This window comes from Pelobates fuscus, chromosome 7, assembly GCF_036172605.1.
Source record: "Pelobates fuscus isolate aPelFus1 chromosome 7, aPelFus1.pri, whole genome shotgun sequence".
Classification (NCBI taxonomy): Eukaryota; Metazoa; Chordata; class Amphibia; order Anura; family Pelobatidae; genus Pelobates; species Pelobates fuscus.
Window position 1 is genome coordinate 31,729,906 of NC_086323.1, and position 25,789 is coordinate 31,755,694.

The window sequence follows — 25,789 nt, forward strand, 5'->3', positions numbered from 1 at the left end:
GGCAGTAAGTAATGGGAGAGGGGCTGTGTAGAGAGAGTTGCACTGTCTCTGTCTCCCCAGCTCCTCTACTGGCGGCAGTAAGAAATGGGAGAGAGGCTGGGTAGAGAGAATAGCACTGTCTCCCCAGCTCCTCTACTACCGGCAGTAAGTAATGGGAGAGGGGCTGAATTAATGTTGTCAGCCGGTGCCAGGGCTAGAGATCTATATTCCATGCTGCCCTGAGATGTGGAACCCACACAGCATAATGTCAATCACACCATGTAGAGCAGATCTTGTAAATGTATAGGAGTAATTGTTTTTTTCTGTTAATGTACATATTCATATGCAAATTCCTTATCTGATTTGGAAAACTGCCCCTTTGACGGTGTAAAAAGTATCTCAATGATCTGCCAATCACAGAAATACAGACTGTGGCACGTGACAGCCTTTAGGCTTATCTTATCGAATAGCAGAGGTTTTATTTTCATGTTGTTTCCTGCTCAGTAAACAAATCTGTCTCTCCCATGCCACCTCCTACTGGAAGGCTATTCCATGCGTACACAACTCTATTTAAGGGGGGGTGGGGGGGGGAACATTTCTTCGGAATGCACTTTTCTCAAAATAAGTTGTTTACTACCATTTATATAAATCTAGTCTCGCTCCATTTTTTAATGCATCCTTACTATCTTATATTTCTCTTTAGTTTTTAACCACTGGCGTGCTGCAGGGCATGCGCAGAACACGCCACACTTTGTTTGCAATTAAATAGATGTCTTATATCTTATAGATGTTTGTATGTCTGTCTTTATGTACACAACACACGCATACACACATACACCATACACACACACATACACATACACCATACACACACATACACCATACACACACACATACACCATACACACACACACATACACACACACATACGCCATACACACACACATACACATACACCATACACACACACACACACACACACACATACACCATACATACACACATAAACACATATACCATACACACACACACACACATACACACATACATCACACACACACATATACCATACACACACACACACACACACACACAGTGTATGTGTAGAAACACCATGGATAAACATGCATTCTCCCACTCTTTCTTTAAACATGCAATACAAAGTCACATACATCGCTTTTTATCCCCCTTTATCCTTATCTCTTACTGTTACTGTGTGTGTGTCTGTTAGTGTGTGTCTGTGTTACTGTGTGTCTGTGTTTGTAAATCTCAGGCAGCCAAATAGTTAATCTCCCCAATAGTTAATTGTTATGTTTTTATTTTTTTGTTTGTTTTTATCTTGGACACAGTTTCTTGTTACATTTTTCACTTTCTTTTCCTGTTTTATTCCATTATATAAATATTTCCTTTCTGTAAAAAAAAAAAAAAAAAACCCAGGATTCAGTCCATTTGTTTCTCTGTTATGATCTTTCTTCTATTCCTATAAAGGAGATATTTCAGGTAATTGAAGTCTGGGGAAAGTATAGCATTGCCTAATGTGTGTGTTTGCTCACAGTAAGAGGTGAGTAAGACTTGGGCTGCAGCTAGATGATTTGATCCTGTGTATGTAAATGAAGCTAGCACACAGTGCCACCCACAGCCTGCAGGCTGGAGGAAGTCCGTGACATCAGTGGATTGCTGATAGAAAACAGGCACTTCTTGTTCACATAGTAAGACTGTGCTGATGTGTAGAGTAAGAAAGGACAAGGAGCTCATCATGAAGGAGCATTGTACAGCTTATAGTACTGTTTGTCTGGGTTGTGGTGGTCCTGACCCCAGCATGCAGAGTTTGGAGAAGATGGAGCCTGATTATGTATCCATGTGCTTGTTTGCAGAGGACTCCTATCAGAAACTAGCAATGGACACTTTAGAAGAACTAGACTGGTGTCTAGACCAGCTAGAGACCATCCAGACCTACAGATCAGTCAGTGAGATGGCATCAAATAAGGTAAGACTCTACAGCATGCCAGCTGTGTGCCCCGTGTGTGCCCCCTGTGTGCCCTGTGCCTGTGTTCTGCCTGCTCTGGGTTACAAGTCCAATAAATGTGTCTGGGGTTCTAGAAGCACGTGGATGACTTTACTGTTTACAAGATAAATATTTGTGTCATCTTAATTTGTTACCCATGTTGTAGATTGTGATATCACTGTCTGTGGCACTCTGTAGGTATGTGTGAATGGGCATAATATGCATTCAATCAATTGGATCATAGACTTAGAAGGTGTGTGTGTTAGTTAGATATTGGCATGATTGACTGACATATTGACTTTATTCGATATAAAAACAATTGACAAATACACATTATATATATATATATATATATATATATATATATATATATAAAACATTAGCTATATAAGACATATTTACAGATATTTCTTAACTTTGTTCAAAACTGTTAAAAAAAACATATCTTTATTTAAAGACATATGGAACCTCGTAAACATCTATAATCATTAGGCAATATTTTAAATTGTAAACACCTATATTCACGTATATTTAGGCGCTTAGTTTTTTGGTAATTTTTCCTGGTACTTTTTTTTTTTTGTTGTTCTGAAAACCTATGCGCCTATTTATGTTGAATTAACAGGAGAAATTGAATTCCCCTTTTAATTTATTAACCCTGTATATTGATTGGCTTCTATTTTAGAACTTTAATCCCTCTGCTGTGTTTAAGAGAGGGTGACCAGTTTTATGAATTGGAAGTTTTTAGAAGTGAATTTAATGTTTTTGGAGTCAATGATGTTGACAACTTCTCAAAAGTTTGAGCAAACCTGGTTACAGTTTTAGGAGCATTGGTGTAACATTACATTGTTATCTATTAACTCAACAGCTATACGAATATAACTTATAATAAAGTTCATTTAAACCAACAAACTTCTACAAATGCTATAGAACATTTGAATCGAACTCTCGTCAACTTTAAATCTCCTGCAGATACTGTTATATTCAACTCAATGATTATAGAAGGTAGGGTTAAAATATACTCCACGTTCTCCGGATCACAAACTACTTCTTGACTATGTTGGACAGTGCTTGAAAAGTGCTTCCCAAGAGTGCAAAACATTTAATAACTGCAGGAGGTAATCCGGTTAATAAGACGAGTATGGATCCCTAAGGACCTGCCATTCATAGTGAGGTCTACATAGAGCAGAAGAACATTTTTCATGTATTGTCCAACAGTAGTAATCAGCAAGTTGTGATCACAGTTGGTTAAATAAACTATGTCTTTAATTCTAGGATGGGCTTTTGCAGTTAACTTTGAGAAATTAGCTTGAGCAAGGAGCTTACACTCTTTCACATGTGCAGATAAAGTATCTGCTGTTTGTTATTGGGTGGTGTGACTTTGTAACCTGGTTCTTGCTGGTGGGATTCATTAGCTTCAAAGATGGAATTCCCAAAAATAATTAGCACCTGGACCCTGTCCAGTATAAGCAACAAAGCTGTATGTGTGCAGTGTCTTCCAAAAACCCCGAGTATGCAAATGGACTTCTTAGCATTCTATGAAAACAGTGCAGGGTGAAAATGATAATTACTCCTATATGTACAAATAGAGTGAACTCCAAATTTGTGAAATTCCTTTTTATCCTTCATTTTTTTTATCTGAAGGCCACCATACCCAGTTTCCTCAAAATATCCAGCCATCTACTAAAGTTTCATTATTATTATTTATAAAGCACCAACAAGTTCTGCGGCGCTGTACAACTTTCTGGATTTGCAAATAAAATGACATACCGTGCACACCATTAAATATTATTTTTATTATTACATATGCAAGCTAATTGGGGCTTTGCTGTGGGTAAGAAGTGTTTTGGGGTTAAGTTCATATATTACAATTTTAACACAGAGAAAACTCCAGTTTAAAGATTGTTGGTTTATTCTCTATTTATAGACTGAAAGAGTGCTGGATCACTGACGCTGCTATCTAAACATACTAGTGATCCAGATATGGTGACTGACAAGACGTCACCTTTCAAATGACACTGTGCTATTTTAGTGTGGCTTCATATCATATCTGTCTATACTGACGTCCTAGGGGCTAAAGTGCAAAGATATAAGAGTGCAGCGTAGGATGTTCAAATGTCACAGCCACCTGCCATACATAAATGACGACGATATCATCTTGGGTTCACTTATGAGCCCAGCTGACCACTTACGTTATTCGTAATAATGATTGCAGCTTTGTACGACCTTGCTCAGGAATGTGCATTTTAAATGCATTAAGACATTCCCAAAGTAAAGAACTGGCCATCCCCTTGAGTATGAATGGCTGACCTGCTTTGGGCATTATTGAAAAATCCACATGGTTTATGAGAAAACAGCCAGCCAGACAGAGAAATATTCATACAGTCATCGACTGATAATTAGAACAAAAACTATTTTCCCTTAGAAAATAACCGATATTGCACCAGGCCATGCTAAAATCAATATGTCTGAAAGTTTGCAATAGGTTGTTAAAACGATCTGTAAACTAGGACCTATATTCCATGTTGCTCTGGTACTTCAGCATCCCTTGGGCTATAGTCAGCTGAAGCCTGCTTTGGACTATATAGTGTGAAAAAAAACTAAACTAAAAAACCGTCGCATACTTACCAACATTCCTAGATTTCTTCAGACAGTCCCTAAATTGACTCCCTCTCACAGCTTTGAAACTAGTGCTATTCTTTAAAATGCTTTGATAAGGTTTATCTTTTTTTCTTATGCATACAATCCACACCATATTTATCATTTTTCTTACTCCTTTAAAATTATATCTCATGTAATTATGTGTTTTTTATATTTGTACACAAGTGGATTTCTGTAGCGCGCTACCATAACCATCTGTAGCGCATGCTCAAATCTCAGGCTTTCAGAATCAGCTTGGCCTGCCATTATTATTATTTTATTATTTATATAGCGCCAGCTAATTCCGTAGCGCTGTACAATGACTGCCATATTTCCTAATTCAGTAAAATGAGTACTTTATAGTGGACTAGACATCTATAAATGAACTGCCCATTTAAATAATTTTAGGACCAAGCACAAGGTGTGTTGAGACTCCCATGTGCAAAAACAATTCCTATGTAAAAATTAAATATTACAATGATTTGTTCTTTTATTGTTTTTTTTTTTTTAATATAAATCCAGCATGTGTGATCATAACCAGAATAATAAACTCCCGTAACCTTTGCAGGCAGATCGCCACACTTCAGACGCGATAACGTAACAGCCATTAGCTGATAAAATAATAGCATGAATGCTTTAAAATGCCTTTGATAAGGCGTAATGGAAATGAATTACTTAACGCTATAAAATAGACGTTTGTTATAAAAACAGGATGTTTTGGAAATCGAATAAGAGAAAGACAATGAAAACTGGTCCAAGAGAGGAAGAGGCCGGCGGACCCAATAGGATCTGCATACTAAAATGTGACCTATCTCTCTGACCCGAAACTCTCAAAGCCTCTGGCCCTGTGTTACCCCAGCCAAACTACGTCATGACAGTATGATACCGGCAGTAGCACAGCTGTTAAAAGTGTGATTCGAATTTCCTGTCTCCTTCCTGACTTGGTTAAAAAGTACAGTATTTTAACAACAACAAAGGGGCCAGTCTGAAGCCAGACTCCCAAAGATTAGGCAAATTGTTCCAAGATTTGAAACATGTGCGTTTGAAAAGAAAAGAATCTGGCGTTAAGCATTGTTTGCAGAATCTGATTTGTAATTAGCGGGTTCTCTTCTGTTAAAAAGATTAACAATTATCTTATTGGGGAGAGGGGGTTAGAGAAATGCTGTTTTTCCGAACACAATTTTATATTTGGGGAAATGGAAAATGAAGTAAATAAAACCAGCAACAGTTAGAAGAGTTGTGTCAGCTTGGATTAATATTTGCCCCCTGGAAGTTTTTAAGGGCCTAAAATAATACACAAGCAGTCAAAATAATGAAATACTGACTAATCAGTTTTTTGAGTGGGGAGAAGGAAGGGTATTAAAATGAATTTGCAAATGCCTTGACCAACAGTATGTTCTAAGATTGCCAAAAAAGTAAATCCATTACTATTTGCGAGAAAGCACTGGTAGCACTGATATTGCTGATTGCAAAGATCCTAAAATCCTAATTTACATAAACGTTTTTCCAGTTTATATATTGCTGATTGTTATTAAAACTATTTCCAATGTTTAGCATCAAAATAATTCTGGAGACGTTGAACCGTGTTTGGAGAATTCCCCAGATTAAATTAACATTTTAATTCGAAATATCACTGGAATGAACTGTGCCTGTAGGGGAAAACGTACTCGGGTTACTGTCGTACAATTTTTGGTTGATGCATGCCTGCTTTAGTTTCTCACAGCTACATTTCAAACAGCCAATGCTCTGTAAAGACAAATTACAAAGCTGTCTATTGTGTTGTGCAAGTACAGCTTGAATGTGGAACATTCCCCAACAGCTAGAAAGAGGTAAACTGGCATGAAGATATCCAATATTAGGCTTATTTTGAAAACTGAAGATACTTCAACAGTGCAAATAACACAAGGTTTCTTTGTCCTGTACGCTCATCGCGTACAGTTATTTTGAAGCAAAATGAAACATTTATACCTGACGCACACTTAGCTTCGACACTCGTTTACATTCTGTCAAGTGTAAAAGCAATTTCCTATGGCTAATCAGTGACAGTTTGCAAGTATTCTTCAATATGGCAATTGTTCCTCTAATTCTTCTATGAAGCCAATAAGATGGCTTCTTGGCGTCCATTATATCCTGTTACACGTGTTTGGGAGTTAGAAGATGTCATAAGAAATATAGAGACATTTTATTTTGTTCTCAAAGTTGATTGATGAGCAAAAAACACCACCTCACGGTATTCAAGGAATGTGTGTTTCTCAGGAACTTTTTAGTAGAGAAATGTTGCCATAAATCATTGCAATCGATTTATTTATTAGCGTAACTTCTTGCACAATATAGAAAAGCAATAGGTGTTAGTAGTGAGGTGTTAGCAGTGAGCTTGTGACACCCAGCTTTTCCTAATTATAGATAATGAGATACAGAGTCACTTAAGGTAAACTGAAAAAAAAAAAAAAAAAACAGTACGATCTGTTACCCAAAAAATTAATTAAGACACATGTTGCATAGTTACAGTTACATAACGTAACATATGTGCCTAAACTTCTTAGTAAAGCATGCTTTGGTTCCGCTGCCCCGTGGGATTATGGGTAGCGAGTAATGATGCATGTCTTGTTAACTTGTTTCACCTTACAAAGAAAAACTGATTTGTCATAAGAAGTCTCCTGACTTTAGTTTCAATGGGGTCTGACAGACCCTCGTTTATTTGACACGTGAAGGCAGTCACTAGAATGTTCACATTATTAATTACCCAGGATCCTTAGCTGCAGTAGGAGTGCGTTATAGTTTTGCTGGAAGATTTTTTGTTTGTTAAAGTCCATTTATTGCAGTAAACTCAGCCAAACTGTAGATTTTTTTCCAACTTAACATTTTAATTCTTTGGTCCAAAACTATGACCTCAGCTTTAGTTTAGTGCACTGTTTATTGCATAAACCACCTTTGTCCATTGTAACCCAGCCAGCCATTGAGGTTTTGCTTGGCGCACCTCCAAAGACAACAAAATATAGCTCACATTTTTTATTATTTTGTCGTAGTGCATTAGAGATGTCATTGTCTAGATGAGCTGGGGAAACTGTATTGAAGTAAAGTAGACAATAAGGAATTCAAACTTCCCCTGAAACCCTCTGGAATAAAAAAATAAAAATAAAAAAATGGAAAAAGTGATTACCTCCCAGATTACCAGGATTTATTGTGTTTTGATTTTTATCATAAAAATGGCCAGTCCCTGACATCCGTGAACATTATTCGTACTCATCCACAGGAAAGCAGGTGACCACAGGAATGCATAAATTCAGTCTCTGGAAACAGTTTAAGCAGTAGGCAGACGCTCCAGTGTGAAAAACCTTAATGAAGTAAATGTATTCAGAGTATATTAAAGCACTAAAACAGCTTCCAGATATAACACAGTTAGAGAACCTACTTAATAATCCTTGTATTTCATATTATGCTTAAGGGATTATGTAGAATGTTTGCCTTTTGCACTTTGCCACGTTTATTACACATCATGTAAATAATGCAAAAATAAAGTATGTAAAAAATAAAGTATGTAAGAAAAAGTTCACTTATATAATCGAATATTGCAAGTCATCCACCTATCAGGTGCCTCTAATTCTGGTACATGGTGTCTGATCTTAGTCCATAAACCGCTGTCCAGTGTGGGCTTATGGGATACATTTATCATTCTATGGCTGCTATCAGTATACACGGCCTGGTTTGCCATATGCAGGCCAGCCGGCCTTATAGCTGAAATTCTAAGCCTCTTTCAGCTGGGTTAACATAGTGCAGGAGACTTTATTCGCCATAACCAGTTATAATCATAGTGATATGTATATACAATGCCTAAAGCAATTCATATTATGCTAGGTAAGGCATTCTATAACATTTGTTGTCTCCTATACACTTTGCTAAAATGCTGTGGTCAAGCATTGTGTGCCAAATGGTTAAATATGAAAGAAACTCTTTATAGTGACTGGGTTATTTTTCTTTTAAACCCATAATTGATTTTATTGCATTATTTTTGTAGCTTGCAGACTTTGAAATGTGTCACACCTTAGCATGTTCGTCATTGGGATTTTTTTTTTCTTAGCAGTTTCCTGGAGTAGTTTTATATATACATATGCAGTTTGGGTTTAATATAGTCGTCATACTTTTTCTATATTTCTATTAGTCCTTTCTAATACAAACAGCACACCGACATTATAGTAATGTAGTTTTTTTTAGATCAAATTATGAATTCATAAGATTGTATTTTGCGTGACTGAAAAAATTGTATTTCTGAATCTAATTAGCTAAATCTCATCCTTAAAATCATTATACATAAAAGTCCCTAATTAACACATTGACCACTGCGAGAAACCACTTAACTAGGTTAATGTGATTTATTAGAGAGCGCATGTCATACGATCAGTCAATAGGCAAGTGCAAAATATTTATATGTTGTAAAATGTACATAATATGATATATAATTTAGTTTACCTTTACTTATTTATTTTAACCCTAAATAGTTTCAGAGATAAAAAAATTATATATATTTTTAATTATAAACACAGTTAAGTGTTTAAATTTAATTATCTGTGAATATAATTGCCTTCCCCCACCAATATAGCTTAATCTATATAAAAAAAATCATTAACTGTAAATTAACCAAAGTTCGTGTACTTTAAATTCAGCAAAACATAAAAGTTAATACAAGCTTTGGCCGCTGTGCTTTTATCATTTAAAATTTTTGCCTGTTATTATTACATCTGTGGTCTGAGAGTTCCTCAAATCTTCGGTTTCACAAGTTGACTTTTGTGTTGTCATAACTTGCAAACGAACAGGAAACGTGCTCTGAGGTATACTGAGCAAAACAGGATGAGTGGCAGCCATTCCCTCCGAAATACCGCCAGTGTAAAACAATTTTTACATGTTTTTTTTTTCTTGAGAAAGAATGTATTTGAAAAGTCAATTTCAGTGTTTTGTTTTTTTTTTCTTTATCCTTGATAAAAGATGTAGCTTTCTGTGAGGAAATTAAACAAATTAACAAAAACAAACAAAAAACTCTAACAATTAATACACATACCCATATTTATAAAGGTGCTACAAACACGCCAATTTGTAGTTTGGCAGATTATTCACTTATAAAACTTGGGGGAAAAAATCTGCACCATATGTTAAAGCTATCTTCCAAATTGGCTGTTTTAAACCTAAATTGTACAAGGAAGTTGCCAACTTACCAAAACTAAGTTTAGTCAATAAACATTTTGGGGGTGCACCTAATACACTCAGCAAACTCCCAAGATACGCAACTCCAGTGTACAACGGCCATCAAATTCCAGCTTGCGTTAAACTTTTTACTTAGTAGCGGTTCATAACGCTAATTTGGCACACTTAATTTTATGAAAATGTATCAAGCAGCAACCTATTCAGTAGCATTATACAAAACTGTTAAAGCCATTAACAAAGCAGGATTGGGTTCTCCTGCCACTGTCTACGTGTAGATCCTCAGATCATCAGGATGTTCCTCCAACAATAGGAAACGGGCATTTCTTTCAACAATGTGGGCACACCAAGACTTTACTGGTTTAAGCGTGGTCGGGAGACACGTAGGGCATTGAAAAGATATACAATGTCATCTGTCCTTGGTTTCCAACTTTGTGTTGGGCAAGATGCCAACAGCCTATGTGCCTCTCTGCACAGTTCAGCGGTAGCATTTGTTTTGTTCGACTGCCAGGATAGATACTTAGCCCAGCTCTTCATGATGTTTTCGATAACAAATGCCAAATTGTTTAGTCTTCCTTGCTACCCATAGTGTAGATCGCCATGAGATTGCAAGGCCTTTCTAAAAAGATTGACTTGCTAAATTATTGAGCAGTTGACAAGACATTGTTTCATTTCCCTTTTTCCTTTTAAGCAGAAGATAACTTTTGTTAACCATTTGGGTTCTTTTTTTGGGGGGGGAGGGTTGTACTCTTTGTAAGCACTTCCTCAGCCATTAAACAGCATAATATTTCTGTTTGACCGCCTCAAATTAGTGGGTTTTAAAGATATCTATGTATATTTTTTTTTTTTGTGGTCGATCTGCAGATAATCACTTTTTTTAAGTCTTTCCAGCACTGAAAAGGTTCACACAGTACACATTTAGTTTGTATTAAATTTCAGGCTTTTTCTGTGTGTGAGAAAGCTGAGAATCGTTCACAAGGGCTGTAAATATTGCGGTTAAATCGTTCCATGTGTGGTTTGGGGATTGGCAAGTGAGTAACTCTCAGTGCGTTCAAGTGGCGTTGAAGACTGAATTCTTTCACTTCTTAGTGATGTAAATCCTGCTTTTTTTTTTTTTTTTATTGGGTATGATGCAGGATCAGATGTGTAGAAATGAAAGTAATGCTGGGTTGAGTTCTGGCAGTGAGGAGGCACATGGCTTCCTGCGGCGTGGGCTTTGGCCGTCAGTATGTCTTTGTCAGAGGTCACAGAATACAGCTTTCTCGTGCATCACTTTGCTAAACTGCTATCGTCATCACCAAACCACAGCACTCGTATAATCTATCGCTTTCGACCACTTCCTTTGAGAAATGCTTTAGATTTTGTGGCACGTGGATTTAAAGCCCTTTTTTTTACCACGTAGCTGTGCCTAAAGTCATGTCAAGTAAAATAACTACATATGTTTATATCTTTTTACCATCGGATTTATATTCAGCTTCTTAGAATTCCTAGATCTGATTCTGGTAGTACCATGGAAGTTGGAACTCCTACATTAGTATGCGGTAGTGTCACGGAATCCCTAGGTAAGTATCTGGTTGTGCCATGGAATCTCTAGATTTGTATTGTGTAGTGTCACAGAATCCCTAGATTAGTGTCCAGTAGTGCCGTGGACTAGGATAGTATCCGGTAGTGTCATGGAATCCTTAGGTTAGTATCCAATAGTGTCCAGTAGTGCCATAGAATGCCTAGATTCGTTTCTGGTAGTGCCATGGAATCCATAGATTCGTATCCGGTAGTGCCATGGAATCCTTAGGTTAGTATCCAATAGTGTCCAGTAGTGCCATGGAATGCCTAGATTAGTTTCTGGTAGTGCCATGGAATGCCTAGATTCGTTTCTGGTAGTGCCATGGAATCCATAGATTCGTATCCGGTAGTGCCATGGAATGCCTAGATTAGTTTCTGGTAGTGCCATGGAATCCATAGATTCGTATCCGGTAGTGTCATGGAATGCCTAGATTAGTTTCTGGTAGTGCCATGGAATCCATAGATCCGTATCCGGTAGTGCCATGGAATCCATAGATTCGTTTCTGGTAGTGCCATGGAATCCATAGATTCGTATCCGGTAGTGCCATGGAATCCATAGATTCGTTTCTGGTAGTGCCATGGAATCCATAGATTTGTATCCGGTAGTGCCATGGAATCCATAGATTCGTTTCTGGTAGTGCCATGGAATCCATAGATTCGTATCCGGTAGTGCCATGGAATGCCAAGATTAGTTTGCAGAAAGCCCATTTAATCCGGCAAATAATTTTGGCAGGGACGTTTTTTTTATGACAGGCGGACAGACTGGGGATATGCACATACCATTATACCATATTATGAATGCCACATGCAGGTTGTGAATGAAGAGAAGCAAAGAAAAAACCCACAAACAGTCCACTTGGCTGAAGATTGGTGCATGAGGCAGTTTATATATTTATTTATTTATTTGCTGTTACTGTCAGAGCAAGTTAGCCAATAATTCATTAAATGGATATTCACACATAATTGCTCAGTGATCTGTGCAAATGGCACAATGTGAGTTTCCCCAGAAGGCAAATCCTGCAAATGGCAGCGAAATTCAGGAAAAAAGAGACAAGCTAACTGCTAGCGGTTCCATCCCTGTGAATGCAACCAAACATACGTGTGTTTTTTTACATCGGGGAGTTTAACCACTAAACAGTGAGTTAATTTACCATTACCCACCATTTAGTGAGCGATCGCTCAGATAAGCATGTATCCTGTATAACAGAGGCTCCTGCAGGCCTACATGCGTTCTCGATTTGTTTATAAAATCTTAATACTATCCGAATAATCTGGGCTTGGATGTTTGTACATATACAGAGCCCGGTGCGTGCATCACAAATCACCTCGCTGGGATAAATCCTTGTTATGTAACATCTTTGTCCAAAGGCTAAGCAGTGTCACTAATTACTTGATCGCCAGGATTCCCTCCAATAGTAAACTGACGACACATAATTACAGTCAACATCTTCAGCTGACCTCTGGGTCTTAACCTTAATTTGCAAGGGTGGAAACATTTGTCCTAACGGCTTCAGTGGAAGCTGGGTGACTACGTTTTTTTCAGAAATAAACTTCTAAGTAACTGGGTGCTTTATATATGCCGTTACACATACCGTCCTGTAACAATGAAGCCATCTTTCACTTTTGACACTGGTATTATGCATTCTCTTTGATAAAATCCACAAACACTAATTAGATGCAGGTACATCATATTCATCAGAGCATTAGTAATTGTTTGCAATATGCTGCTCACTGTAGAAATGCTACTTCTCCCAGTATGATGGAGATCCCATTAGCAAAGGAATTTTACAAAATTTATTATATTAATATTTAAAAATGGATTCTTAATCTAATTTTGCACTTGAAGAACGGGTCATAAAATGCATCTGCATCTCCTGAAAAATAGCTTGAAAGGGGGGTATGACAGTATGCATCTGGATCGTTCGCCTCCAGAATTCTTTTTTACCTCAATTACATGTTTTATATACTTTGTAAAATGAAATGGGATTCATCTTCTATGCAGTATCTGTAGTAATCACAGTGTTCCAAATTGCAGCAAATTTAATGTTTGGATCTGTGTCTTGTAATCACAAGGTTGGACGATGGAGATGTAAGGCATTATAGTAGCCACTGGCTCGCAAACGTTAAATGTTGTCAAGACAGCAACGTTTTTAAAGAAATTTAAAACAAACAAAAAAAGTAAATCTAGTGCCAGCTGCAATCGGTGGCAGCTGGTGGGTCAGAGCCAGTAATCGCTGCTCGATAATAATGGTGGGGACGAGAATCCTGTGTCAGTTTAACAGATTTCATCTCAAAAACTGGGTCACTGTGCAAGGCTGAGAGAGCGGATTTGGTGCTTCCTACGCTTCGGAGCGTGCAGAATGAAACCAATGTCCATTATTGCTACAAAGAAGAAAATATTTCAATGTGATGGAATGTTCTATTAGATAGATAGATAGATAGGGTTCTCTATTGTCAAGCAGTGATGTTGATGAGGCATAGTAGAGAAAGGGTTAATAATGACAGGGGATGCCTTGGAATTCCGCAGTGAGGAGTCTTACAGGAAAACCATTTTTTAATGAATGATTTCATCTAAATAGCAGCTTTACTGTAGAACTCAGTGCCACGTGAGGCAGTTGCCATGGCTACAGAATGTTCTTCAAATTGGTTGTATTTGAACTCCCTCCTGTAGGCTTGCAATGAGTCTTGCACTGCAACGCTAGGTTTCCCAAACTCCAGAGCAGACGGGGAGGGAGATGATGTCATCGCTGCCCAGCTGGAAATGAATTATTTAACAAAGACCCGAGGAGACAATGGAAGACACCATCCCCAAACCAGAATCTTTGTAGATACCCTTTACCTTCTACATCCAGTACTTCATTCCATAGAACCGTCATATTAACATCCACTATTCTGTCTGTTTAAGGTTTAGGGGGGAGGGAAGGTTATCCCAAGCATTGCCTCTAAGCAACCATTTTACCATTTTTTATTACCAACCCCACATCCTCCAGAAATACACTACATATATATATAGGTTGGATTTCTACAATTTTATATTGGTTTCCATTCTAATTACAAAAAGAAAAAGAAAAAAAAATCACCATTAAATTTCCCTCTACTATATTTTATGAAAACAATCCAGGAATATATGTTACGCCTCCAAATCGCAATTTTATCTTTTGCTTTAAGATTTTCCTTGCCCATTATATTTAAAAAATAAAGCATAGTTGTCAGTAGAGGCTAGGATTACTTGGATTTTTTCCCATCCAATCGTGAAGGGTTAAAGATACCAGCATGATAAGTGACACCTACGGGTTGTCTACGGCTGAATTCAATTATGCAGGGACTTCCACCATCTTAGTCTCACTGTTCTTAGCAATCAATGCTCTGCACATCGCTAGCTATTCAATAATCATTACAGCACTGCAAGGCTCATCGGAGCAAAACTAATGCAAAGGAGGTCCCCCCCCTCCATTAGCCAAGAGAGAATCCACTGCTGCTTCTGGGCATTGAGATCCTGCGACGCGTGAACTAGCTTTAGCCGTGGCTTTTTGTGCAAACCTTTATCGAGTTTTTATCTTGCCTGCATTTTGCCCAATGTGCACAGGCGATGTGGGATGACATGGGGTGCAGATTACATCTTATATGCGGACTGGAATCTTTGGGGATTTATCTGATCGTCTAATTTGTTACCATGATTGCAACGCTAGGATTCCCTTGTCTGCCTGGAATTCCTCTGTAAAGCATCTGAATTCTTCGCAAGAGATCGGTTACTAATATTTTGGGGGCTTCCAAAATGCCTGAAGCTAATTATTTGCTCTCTGTGTCTTGGGGGTACATCAAGGTGGGTTTCGATATGATACGATCATGTTTATACATACACACATGCATGCATGCATGCATGTATGTTTCAATGCATGACCGAATGCATAATTACATCTGTGGGGCTGTAGTTATAACTATATGCCCATATCTATGCGTTATGTGTACTGTATCCTTATATGTGAATGTATCTTTATGCAGATAGAACGGATTTGTTGGATTTTGCACGAGTGGTTTTTCTTAGGGCTTCTGCTATATAATATTGTAAAGCGCTACGGAATCTGTTGGCGCTATATAAATGGCAATAATAATAATAATAATAATAATAATAATATAGATATTGGTGCATATTTAATTGCAAATATCTTGCATTTCTGGAATTTTCGGATTCTTGTTATGTTTGCAGTTTTAGAAATCTAGTATATATTTTTAGTTTGTTTATGTACATTGTTACCAGATTTCCTGTTTGTTCGGTTTTATTTTTAGTCGTGATTTTTAAAAGATATATACGTAGCGCTGGTGGGTATTCCCATTACCCCGTTCATTGCGCAGAATGGCTTTTTGTGCAGATCTGATTAGAACAGCAAAACTGAACTGGGGGACGGGTGGGTGGGAGGGATGCGCATGTTACAGCAATGCTCTCATCCACGTAATGGCACGTGTTCTAAATGTTTGCCAATATAATTGATCAGCCATTGCTGATATTAATGGCATACAGATTTTAGAAAAATGTCTTTGTCACACTGAACATCCTAAGGTGTACAAATGGAGCCAATAGGTGTGTTATTAGCTAGTTCCTGTTTTGTGTCAAGCTTAATCCTGGAGGGGGCTCTTTGCCAAACAATGCAGTATTTAGGAATGTCTCCTCCCCATCTTTAAATGCCTTGAACGTTTGCAGGCCAGAGGTGTACCTAATGCATTGTTCTCTGGGCACACTATGGCACTCAAAGTGTTAATTGCATGTATATAGTTACACAGGCTGCAACAAACACATGTAGCCATATTTCTTGGCCCATTGGCTGTTTAATATAAATCTGTGTTTCTCAGTCATTAAATTAGTTATTCAAGATGCTTCTCCATTATATGTTTATAAAAAATAAATGATGGCAACAGATACGGATATAATGTGGATATGTCATATGAATGTTTACGGTTTGTACTTTTTTCCTGCAGTTCAAGAGAATGCTGAATCGAGAACTGACCCACCTCTCAGAGATGAGCCGGTCTGGGAACCAAGTTTCCGAATACATCTCTAGCACATTCATGGGTAAGACACGAGAATTTTGGTTGTGCTCATCCTACCTTGACCATACCCATGATCCTTTGCTAAATGATTACACCTGCTAGCAGCTGTGATATTTAAACTTGTGATACTCTGTGATAATAAAGCCTTGGAACAATTGGTCCTTAGCAAAAATATATTCTTCATCAGTATTTTTAGTTAGCAGTTTTATTTAGTACCATTTACATGGATAGGCAGCTGTTAGCTTCAAGGTTTCTGTCGACTTCGGTTCACACGATACTCGCCAGAATAAAACCGCAGGTGAATAAAACGTCACATTCATTTATCCAGAAATACAACATATTTAATATGTCTATTATTCAAGATTTGTTCTATTTGCCGCAAGATAGAAAGTAATTGGTCAGTGACAACGTATTATTTTCTAATAATAATTTTATTGACAGGATATACATTTTTTAGGAACTTAACATAAAAAAAATATTGGTGTCCGCTCCTCTTTCAGACTCTCCCAACGAGTCTCCTTCCTGCGATCACATACCCCTAGAGAGCAGAAACTTTCGTCTGAATATGGGTCAGAGAGTGGGAGAGGATCGGCGGCCATTTGTCAGTGTCTAGTGTAAACACTGGCCTACATACAGCCTTGAGCAGTGACTCTCATGGAAGCTTCACATTAAATTTGTTTTCCAGATTAGGAAATCGTTTCTAGCTTTTCATAATTTTAATAGATACTGGATTTTTGCATCACAATGTCTCTCTGCAATGTTTTGTTTAAAGTGATTATAAATAATTGGTTGTAGAGAGATAACGGTAAAAGAGCAATAGACAGGAGGAGAGGAGACAGAGGTGAAATGCAATTAATTTGATGGGATTTCTTGTAGACAAACAAATCTTTCCATACATGGGGATATTTGACTTTGTCTAACAGGGAGATGCCACTGTATCCAATGCACAGGCCTATCAGTGTGGCTTCATGATGCTATTAGTGTGATGGGTTTCATTTTATGTTGTGGGGATTCCCTCCGTGGAGTCAGATAAATCGGAGTGGCATTCTCTCCCAGGGAGATTCCATGCATCTCCTTGAGTCATTATCATGGTTGAAGCCTGCAGGGAAATGTCTCTCCGTGTCATACTTATGGTGCTAGCGAATGATGGCTTCCCTTTACACCAAGCGACTTAAATTACTTTGTGATAGCATGGCTGTTATTAGGCCAAATATAGAAAGGCTGTGCTTTAAACTCACTAAAAATGGTGGAAAAAAGGAGCACACTGACAGTCAAGGCTCTGATCTTACCTGGAAATCCCGTATATTTCATGTTTTTTGGGTACTTTTTTAATATTCTGTTAATACCTAAAGGACCAATGCTGTCATAGTTAAAAGGGATTTATGTAAACCGGCTCTTTTAAAGAAATGATTGTAGTCAATTTTTGACCGATGAAATGTAATGTACTGTATATCAAACCAGCAGAGTTTAAATCATTCTAAAAACAGTTACACGGTTTTGGCCTAGATTTTGCAATTTATGTTTTGCAGTTTATTGTGTGGTAATTTAAAGCTTATTTTTAAGTCTCTAATTCACCTGATTGTTTTCACTTGAGTCAGACTGATATTTACCCCAAATATTGTAGAATGGCCCTATATTACAGCGAATACCATCTCTGCTGGGAGGCTGATCATTGAATCTACAATTGATTCTCTTGTTACTATATAATAAATAGCCTTAGCATTGAAATTCATTTCTTACATCTGAGATTTATAGAGCTAAAATTATCTTTCTATTTATTCTGTGTTTTGATAAATGGTTGAACAGGTTTTATGTCATCTCTTATTAATATATTTTTGTCCAAATTTTGTTATCAGCATTTGTCAATACTTCAAATATATGTAATGTGTGATAATTAAATTCAATCTTTATGCTTGTCTTTATAGACAAACAAAACGATGTGGAAATTCCATCCCCGACACAGAAGGACCGAGAGAAGAAAAAGAAGCAATTAATGACTCAAATTAGTGGCGTTAAAAAGTTAATGCACAGCTCAAGCCTCAACAATACATGCATGTCGCGCTTTGGAGTGAAGACCGAAAGTGAAGACCTTCTCTCAAAGGTACGCACACTTTCAGAGGAGCCATCATGACATGGTTTTAACAGAAAGGGCTATGTATGTTCAGATATTTAATTTTATTATATTTGCTAATATCTAATGATTTCTATATTTCTTTCAGGAGCTAGAAGATCTTAATAAATGGGGTCTGAATATTTTCAAGGTAGCAGCCTATTCGTGTGATCGGCCCCTCACCTGTATAATGTACGCTATATTTCAGGTATGTATGTGCGCTATATATATTAATATCATCAGTTCTTCTGGTACATACATAGTAACAGGAACAAATCGAAATGATCATAAACGCTCTTTCACATAAAGACAACAAGCACCTCCCATACCTTAAACAATCTATAGTGAGGTATGAGGGGTTGACCTACAGTAAGACACAAGCCATGACCACTCATCTACTGAAGATGTTGCACTCTGATGTTTGTGAACGACATGTCCCATAACTCTCAGACATATTTTAGATTGCCTTCATTGACCATAGATTTTATTTTGTGAACTCTGTCCCTGCTTTGCAATTTCTTATAACAAGATATTGGCATGACAGACGGGTACACAGAGCATTGATTCAATATTCAGCTGAACACTATATCTATTTTGCTGCCCGTCACCTACGGTTCTTAGAATGTTACCTGTACTGGTGTTATGGTAGTATTTAGCAATTTAAATCCACACAGCACTGTGTTTCTTTATTGTTACAGTCCCTGCCTTATTAATGTTGCTAGTTTTCTAATTTTAGATGGCATTTAACCCTGAGATGTTCTTTCTTTCTTTTAATAAAGGAAAGAGATTTAATGAAAACATTTAAAATATCAGCTGATACTCTGGTAACTTACACCATGACTTTAGAAGATCATTATCATTCAGACGTCGCATATCACAACAGTTTACACGCGGCTGATGTCACTCAATCGACCCACGTTCTGCTCTCCACCCCAGCTCTGGATGTAAGTATAGCTAACTTCAGTAAATAGACTCTGCCGACACATTATGTTGATATCATGTATACATTGTGCTAGCCAGTCTACTAGATAGAGCACGTATAGTATTTTATTGTTGAATAAAGACTGCAACAGGTATGTGTTTGTTGTCAGTAGAGATATGTTCGCCAGGTACCATGATGGTATGGAGTGTGAGCGTGTAATACACACCCCACAACAATGAACCAACTGCAAACTTAAATTAGGAATGCCATTAAATCAATATATTATCTGAAGATTTTCTAGCACAGTGAATAGATTATAATGTATGGTTTACCTACAGCTCATCTCGTCATCTCTGAGTTTGACACTTTTGAAAATGAATCATACCAGTAAATGTGTTGCGGGTACATTAGGTAGATTTGAGGCTTTTTTGTCATGTGAGTCCCTTTAAATCTCCTCGGCAGCTTTCCCTGGGATGTGACAGTCGTCTATAAACAGCTCCCAGTGGGAGGGAGTGCAAATCAGCGCAGGGTCTCACATCCAAACAACCCCGGGGCGAAAGAACGAGGCTGGGGATGTGCATTGTAATAAACACACTCTGCTCGGTGTTGCTGTGGCTGTTGATTTTATTTCTCGGTTATAATTCTTTTTGATTCTCTCGCAGGCCGTCTTCACCGACCTGGAAATCCTTGCTGCAATATTCGCAGCGGCAATCCATGACGTTGATCACCCTGGGGTCTCCAATCAGTTTCTTATCAACACAAGTATGTGCATTTTCAGCAGTATTTACCCTTTGAAGCTATGCATATTCCTGCTTTGTGTATTGCCTGATGTTTGATCATGTTTGATACGTTTACATGAAGTTCACAGCTGTCACTGTGTGATGGAGAGAGAGTTAGGTTCTGACATGTTTCTATACAGCACAGATCTTCCGATGTGATATGATCAACAACGCAAGAGTTACATCCATACTTTATAAATCTAATAGCTTGCATTACACAGGACTCTTGTGTCCTGTCAAAGGCAAACCGCTCAGCAGGGACGTATTTTGGCGCAGAATTTGTGTTTTTAAGCAAGTGTTTGGTAAATCAGACTTTGCATTGCTGATACAAATAATGGGTGCAGATTAGAATTCTGGCACAAGCTGACTTAGTCAGATGATCGTGCCGCCTGCTGAGGGGGACGCAGGAAGGAGTCCCTGCTTCCCCACCACTACACACCAGGAAATGTCGTAACACTGGGCTCCTCACTCCGCCCTGGTGCCAACACACAGATAAACTGCAGGATGAAGAGGGGTTGTACGTTGTGTGTATGTGCATGAGTGTGTGTGTATTGTGACTGTGTATATGTGTGTGTCTATGAATGTCTGTGACCTTGTATGCACGTCAGTGTACGTAATCAATATATGGAGTGGATGTTAACCCTTTACTGGTCTAGGTTAAATAGAGTGCTACAGCACAGCACTAGAAGAGTTATCAAAGTGCCCCTTATAAGCAATATATTTTGGAGGAGAGCTTTGAAAACTTTTTAAAATGCAAACTGCAGGTTCCCCTGCAGAAAGTATTTAACTATTTCACTGCTGAATTGTCTGCTTTTGAGAGAACTCTGCTCTCCATAAATAGTGTCAAATCTTCCTTGGGACAACTGAAGCATGGGACTGAGAATAAGAAGGATTTTTTTGATACTGAAAAGGTTATTTAATAAAGTGTTAACTGTCAGAAATATAAAGTGCATTCAAAGAGAAGAGTTACATAAATTCTCCAAACCAGCTATAGCCACAGCTAAATTTTGCGATTCGATTTCCAGTACTCTATAATTTGTTGTTTAATTAATAACCCTGAATGTCTACAAGTAGATACGGTATTTGAAGTTAAATGTTATTTTACACAATATTCATGGATCCTGTCCTTGTTTTGTTTTTTTGCAGATTCTGAACTGGCTCTGATGTACAACGATGAGTCTGTTCTGGAGAATCATCACCTTGCTGTGGGCTTTAAACTCCTGCAAGAAGAACATTGTGACATCTTCCAAAACTTGACCAAAAAGCAGAGACAGTCTCTCAGGAAAATGGTGATAGACATGGTAAGAATACTTACATTTTGTTTTTTCGAGATGTTTGTTCAATGTCCCTGGGAGAGCTTTATCTAATCATTGATTATCTTCCTTAGGTACTTGCCACTGACATGTCCAAACACATGAGTCTCTTGGCTGACCTAAAAACAATGGTGGAGACCAAAAAAGTGACCAGCTCCGGAGTTCTTCTCCTTGACAATTACACGGACCGTATACAGGTAATAATTTGTGTAAATATTTCTCATCTATCACTGCTTGGGCACAGTTGGGTGTCTACCTTTGTAAATCCATCTGTGTAGGTACTGGTCAGATAAGGTATTGATGCAAAAACTATTTGTTTTTAGCGTATTGAAATAGAAAGGTTTACCTATCTAAGGAAAGGCTTTAGGTCTGAACAAGAAAACATTATTAAATTGCTGAGTGAAGAACGTTATGTCCATGATGTTAAGACTAATCAATAACATAAACTTAGTGCTATATGTTTAAAAAGCTGTTTATGCTGTGAATCGCGAAACCCAGAAGGCCGATAAAAGCCACTTCCAGTCTGTCCATGCCCTGTGTTTAATCACTGTCTTCATACCTGATTAATTGAGTGTGTCGCTTTGTTTTTTAATTCCAGGTTCTCAGGAATATGGTCCATTGTGCAGATTTGAGCAATCCTACAAAATCCCTGGAACTCTACAGACAATGGACTGATAGGATCATGGAGGAATTCTTTCAACAGGGGGACAAAGAGAGAGAACGTGGAATGGAAATCAGCCCTATGTGCGACAAACATACCGCGTCAGTGGAAAAATCACAGGTATATCTACGCATCCTGCTCAGCATTCTGCTTCCCATTCCGGAATTATATATCTCTCGATAACGCTGACCTGTCACTTTGACAACAATTTTTATCTTTAAAATATATAAAATGGTCTAAAATTTGGTTTACAAATTATAATGAAAAAAAGTCCAGCCTGTTATTAGAAGTAATGGAGATTAATTTTCTCTTACACTAGTTGTAGAATATACTAAACATTTAAGGTAAAGCTTTTTGAGAGCAGATTAATCCTTAGATTCATCAACAGAGGTGATATTTATAGGTATATATTAACTGTATGTTCAAGCAAGGCCCAGGTTTGCCTTAAATTCAGTAGAGCTCCAGAATATGTTGGGGGTTTTTTTCTTGTGGTTTGACTGTTGTATGGTCCCATGTCTTTGGGCTGAAATTCAGTTACATGAATACACTAATAATGCTAATTTATTTTTGTGTTTGTATTTTTTTTAGGTTGGCTTCATTGATTACATTGTCCATCCATTGTGGGAAACGTGGGCAGATTTGGTGCAGCCCGATGCACAAGACATCCTGGACACGTTAGAAGATAACAGAAATTGGTACCAAAGTATGATACCTCAAAGTCCCTCTCCTCTTCTGGACGAGCAAGAGAATGATGGTCAGGGTCTCTCCGAGAAATTCCACTTTGAGCTGACATTGGAGGAAGAAGATTCAGAAGGACAGGATAAGGATGGGGACTGCATCAGTTATTACAGCAGCACAAAAACACTTCATATTGTGGATCCAGGAATGGGAGATTCGCCAGACGGAGACATGGAAATTCTAACGGACGACACGTCTCCGCTGAACACATAGAACATGCTTGAAAATGGACATAATTTAACAAATTACCATGCAAGCTGTCTTGCTTTGACAAGCCTGTAATCAGGATATTGGGCTCTGTAAGGCACTGGCTAATGAAGCTGTCGTGCTGCTTGATATTGGAGACGTGGCTACTATGGATGTTCCAGTCAACGAATGCTCAGGAAACCAACAGTTGACATACACTATTCTGCAACTTTGTTTCGTCTGGGAATAAAGAAAAATTAAAAGAACCAAGGATAACAGAAAACATGCCTCATTGTGTTCTGAGAAGAAAATAAAAAGACTTGAATTGTCAATGAACAGTTTGTACAAAATGATGACACAAAACTGAGAGATTTTCTACAGCAAGATTAAAAACAAAAAAATTAAACAAAAAAAAAAACTTTAGATCAGATAGATACTAGGGGGTTATTATTAGTAGGTCTGTGTTAAAAAAAAAAAAAAATCCTGTCCACCCGTGTGTGCCTTTTTTGTAACACTCCTTTGTCTTTTTTTTAACCCATGCAGCGCCAGAGAGGGGAACAACACATTGCGGATTGCGCTGCTCTCCTTATTTGGCGCTGGAACGGGTTAAACGCCTATTACTTACACGCTATTTTGTGTAAACTGAACAAAGAATAATCTATGTGTTTTCTGAAATGAAGCAGTCTTCCTTTCTTCGGGCAATATTTACGTGACTTTGTTGAAACTTATTTATTAAATGCGGACGTTTAAAAGGGGACAATAGGCTCCTCCTTCCAAGATTGGTCACTTTTATTGTGATAATTCACGCCATTTCACATTCCGCTTGATACAAAGAAATTTTACCATTTTTTTTTATGCCCTCCTTAAGTATATATCTATTCTGCACAATATGGAAGAGGTAGTAGATCATTTTTTTTTTTTTATATTGTACAATTCACTACATTTTAAAAACGAGAGTAAAAGGCAGTATGTAATGTGATGTGTATTTGAAATGAAAATTGCATGTTCAAATTTCTGTTTCCAACCTTTCTCCATTAACCCTCGGGTGTCTGTATACAACCACCCAGCTGTCGCAGGACTAAAATTCAGAATTTAACTTAATTTTAAGTCCTGACAACAGCCAGGACCTCAGTTGACATTAATTTAACCATTTATCCATTGTCTCCTTGCACTGCCTTGAGTCCTAAACCTACTTTACTGTTTATAACAGTGTACTTATTATATAATGTATATATTGTAATGTTTTGTAAGTTATTAATTTATATAAATTGACATTGCCTGTCTTTTGGTGGTGTTGATTGTGTAGCGAACTCTAGGTAAGAGTTGAATTTTTCTTCTAACTGTTTTTTTTTTTTTTTTATTGGAAAAACCGCAAAAGCCTAAACAGTGGCCCAAATAAGACATTACGAACCCATGAAAGTCTCATTCACAGGGGATTTGACTTCAGAAAGTTCAGTGTCGCAATGAGGGGGGGGGGGGGGGGGGGGGATTCATGAACCATTCAGATTTTTATTTTTTTTAGAAGCAATTTAATTTTTCAATTATTTAATTTAATTTATTTTCTGTTTGTTTTTTTTTAAGAAGTTGGGGAACCCCTCATCAGTGTCACAAGACCTTATTTTATACAAATAAGTCTGCTCATGCCTCAAAATGAAATATATAAAAATACTGAATTTTTAATCCCCTGTGAATGTATTTTGTTTTACAAATTTTCAGCAAATAGGAAATTTGTTTGCTTCTATTATTTTTTTTTTTTTTAATATTATACTGTTAAGAGAACCCAATGTTATTTTGTTTCAGTGTGAAGAGTTATGTTTGTTTATTTTTCATAAAGAATGCTAACGCTTCCGAAAAGAATTCAGCCTCAATCTGTAAGATGTTTGGCCCCGTTTGTGACATTTCTAAACTTTTCTGAAAATCGCACATTTGTGCATGGGGGTTTGTATGTCTGTTGGACACTGTGTATTTCCCAGATATAGGTCGACACAAGGTATGGTATAGTATTGTACATTGTGCTAAACATGCAAGATTTTTATATGAAGTGAATAAATCAGACAAGCATGAATTACAAGTGTCTCGACTCGTGTTTTATAGCAAAATATTTTTTTATTATTATTATTATTATTATTATTATTGGTATTTATAGCCCCAACTTATTATGGGAGGGATACATTTAAAAATAAGAGGGACAATTAAAAAAGTTTCAGGAACAATAGGTAGATGAGTACCCTGCTGAGACGAGCCTACATTCTAGAGGAGTGAAGTATAAAGACACGATAGGAAGGGCAATAAGGGGGACAGCAAACAAACAACGTGGGAAAGTAGCAGAACTGGAGGTGAAAGTGGAGTGTGACTCTTTGACACCATAAGCATTTCTAAACAGATGGGTTTTGAGGGACTTTTTAATTGATTGAAGACTAGGGTAGAGTCTGATGGGGTAGGCAGGATGTTCCAAAAGAAAGGAGCCGTCTGTGAAAATTCCTGCAAGAGTTAGCTAGTAAGGGTGCGAGTAGCGGACTGAAGGTGGTCACCGGCACAGCAGAGAGACAGAGAAGGGGCATATCTATGAATCAGGAATCAGTGGAGAAATGTAACAGCGTTACAACAGAGTTGTTTAGCGCTTTATAGGTAAGGGTTAGTATTTTGCATTGACACCT

The 25,789-nt window shown here is 37.6% G+C and overlaps 1 protein-coding gene across 4 annotated transcripts in view; it reads left to right on the forward strand.

Moving 5' to 3' along the window:
- PDE4B (phosphodiesterase 4B) overlaps positions 1-25,197 on the forward strand; it is a 346,805-nt gene extending 321,608 nt beyond the window's left edge. For 3 of the 4 annotated variants that reach the window (XM_063427888.1, XM_063427889.1, XM_063427890.1), the window contains 10 exons: positions 1,854-1,966; positions 16,352-16,445; positions 18,349-18,524; positions 18,643-18,741; positions 19,313-19,477; positions 20,118-20,217; positions 21,381-21,535; positions 21,622-21,744; positions 22,146-22,328; positions 22,797-25,197. In XM_063427888.1, the coding sequence (XP_063283958.1) occupies positions 1,854-1,966; positions 16,352-16,445; positions 18,349-18,524; positions 18,643-18,741; positions 19,313-19,477; positions 20,118-20,217; positions 21,381-21,535; positions 21,622-21,744; positions 22,146-22,328; positions 22,797-23,159 (1,571 nt within the window). In that variant the 3' untranslated portion in view covers positions 23,160-25,197. Of the gene's footprint in view, positions 1-1,853; positions 1,967-14,709; positions 15,201-16,351; positions 16,446-18,348; positions 18,525-18,642; positions 18,742-19,312; positions 19,478-20,117; positions 20,218-21,380; positions 21,536-21,621; positions 21,745-22,145; positions 22,329-22,796 lie in introns of those variants that run through there. The other variant, XM_063427891.1, reaches the window with a different exon arrangement.
- Positions 25,198-25,789: the final 592 nt, after the last annotated feature.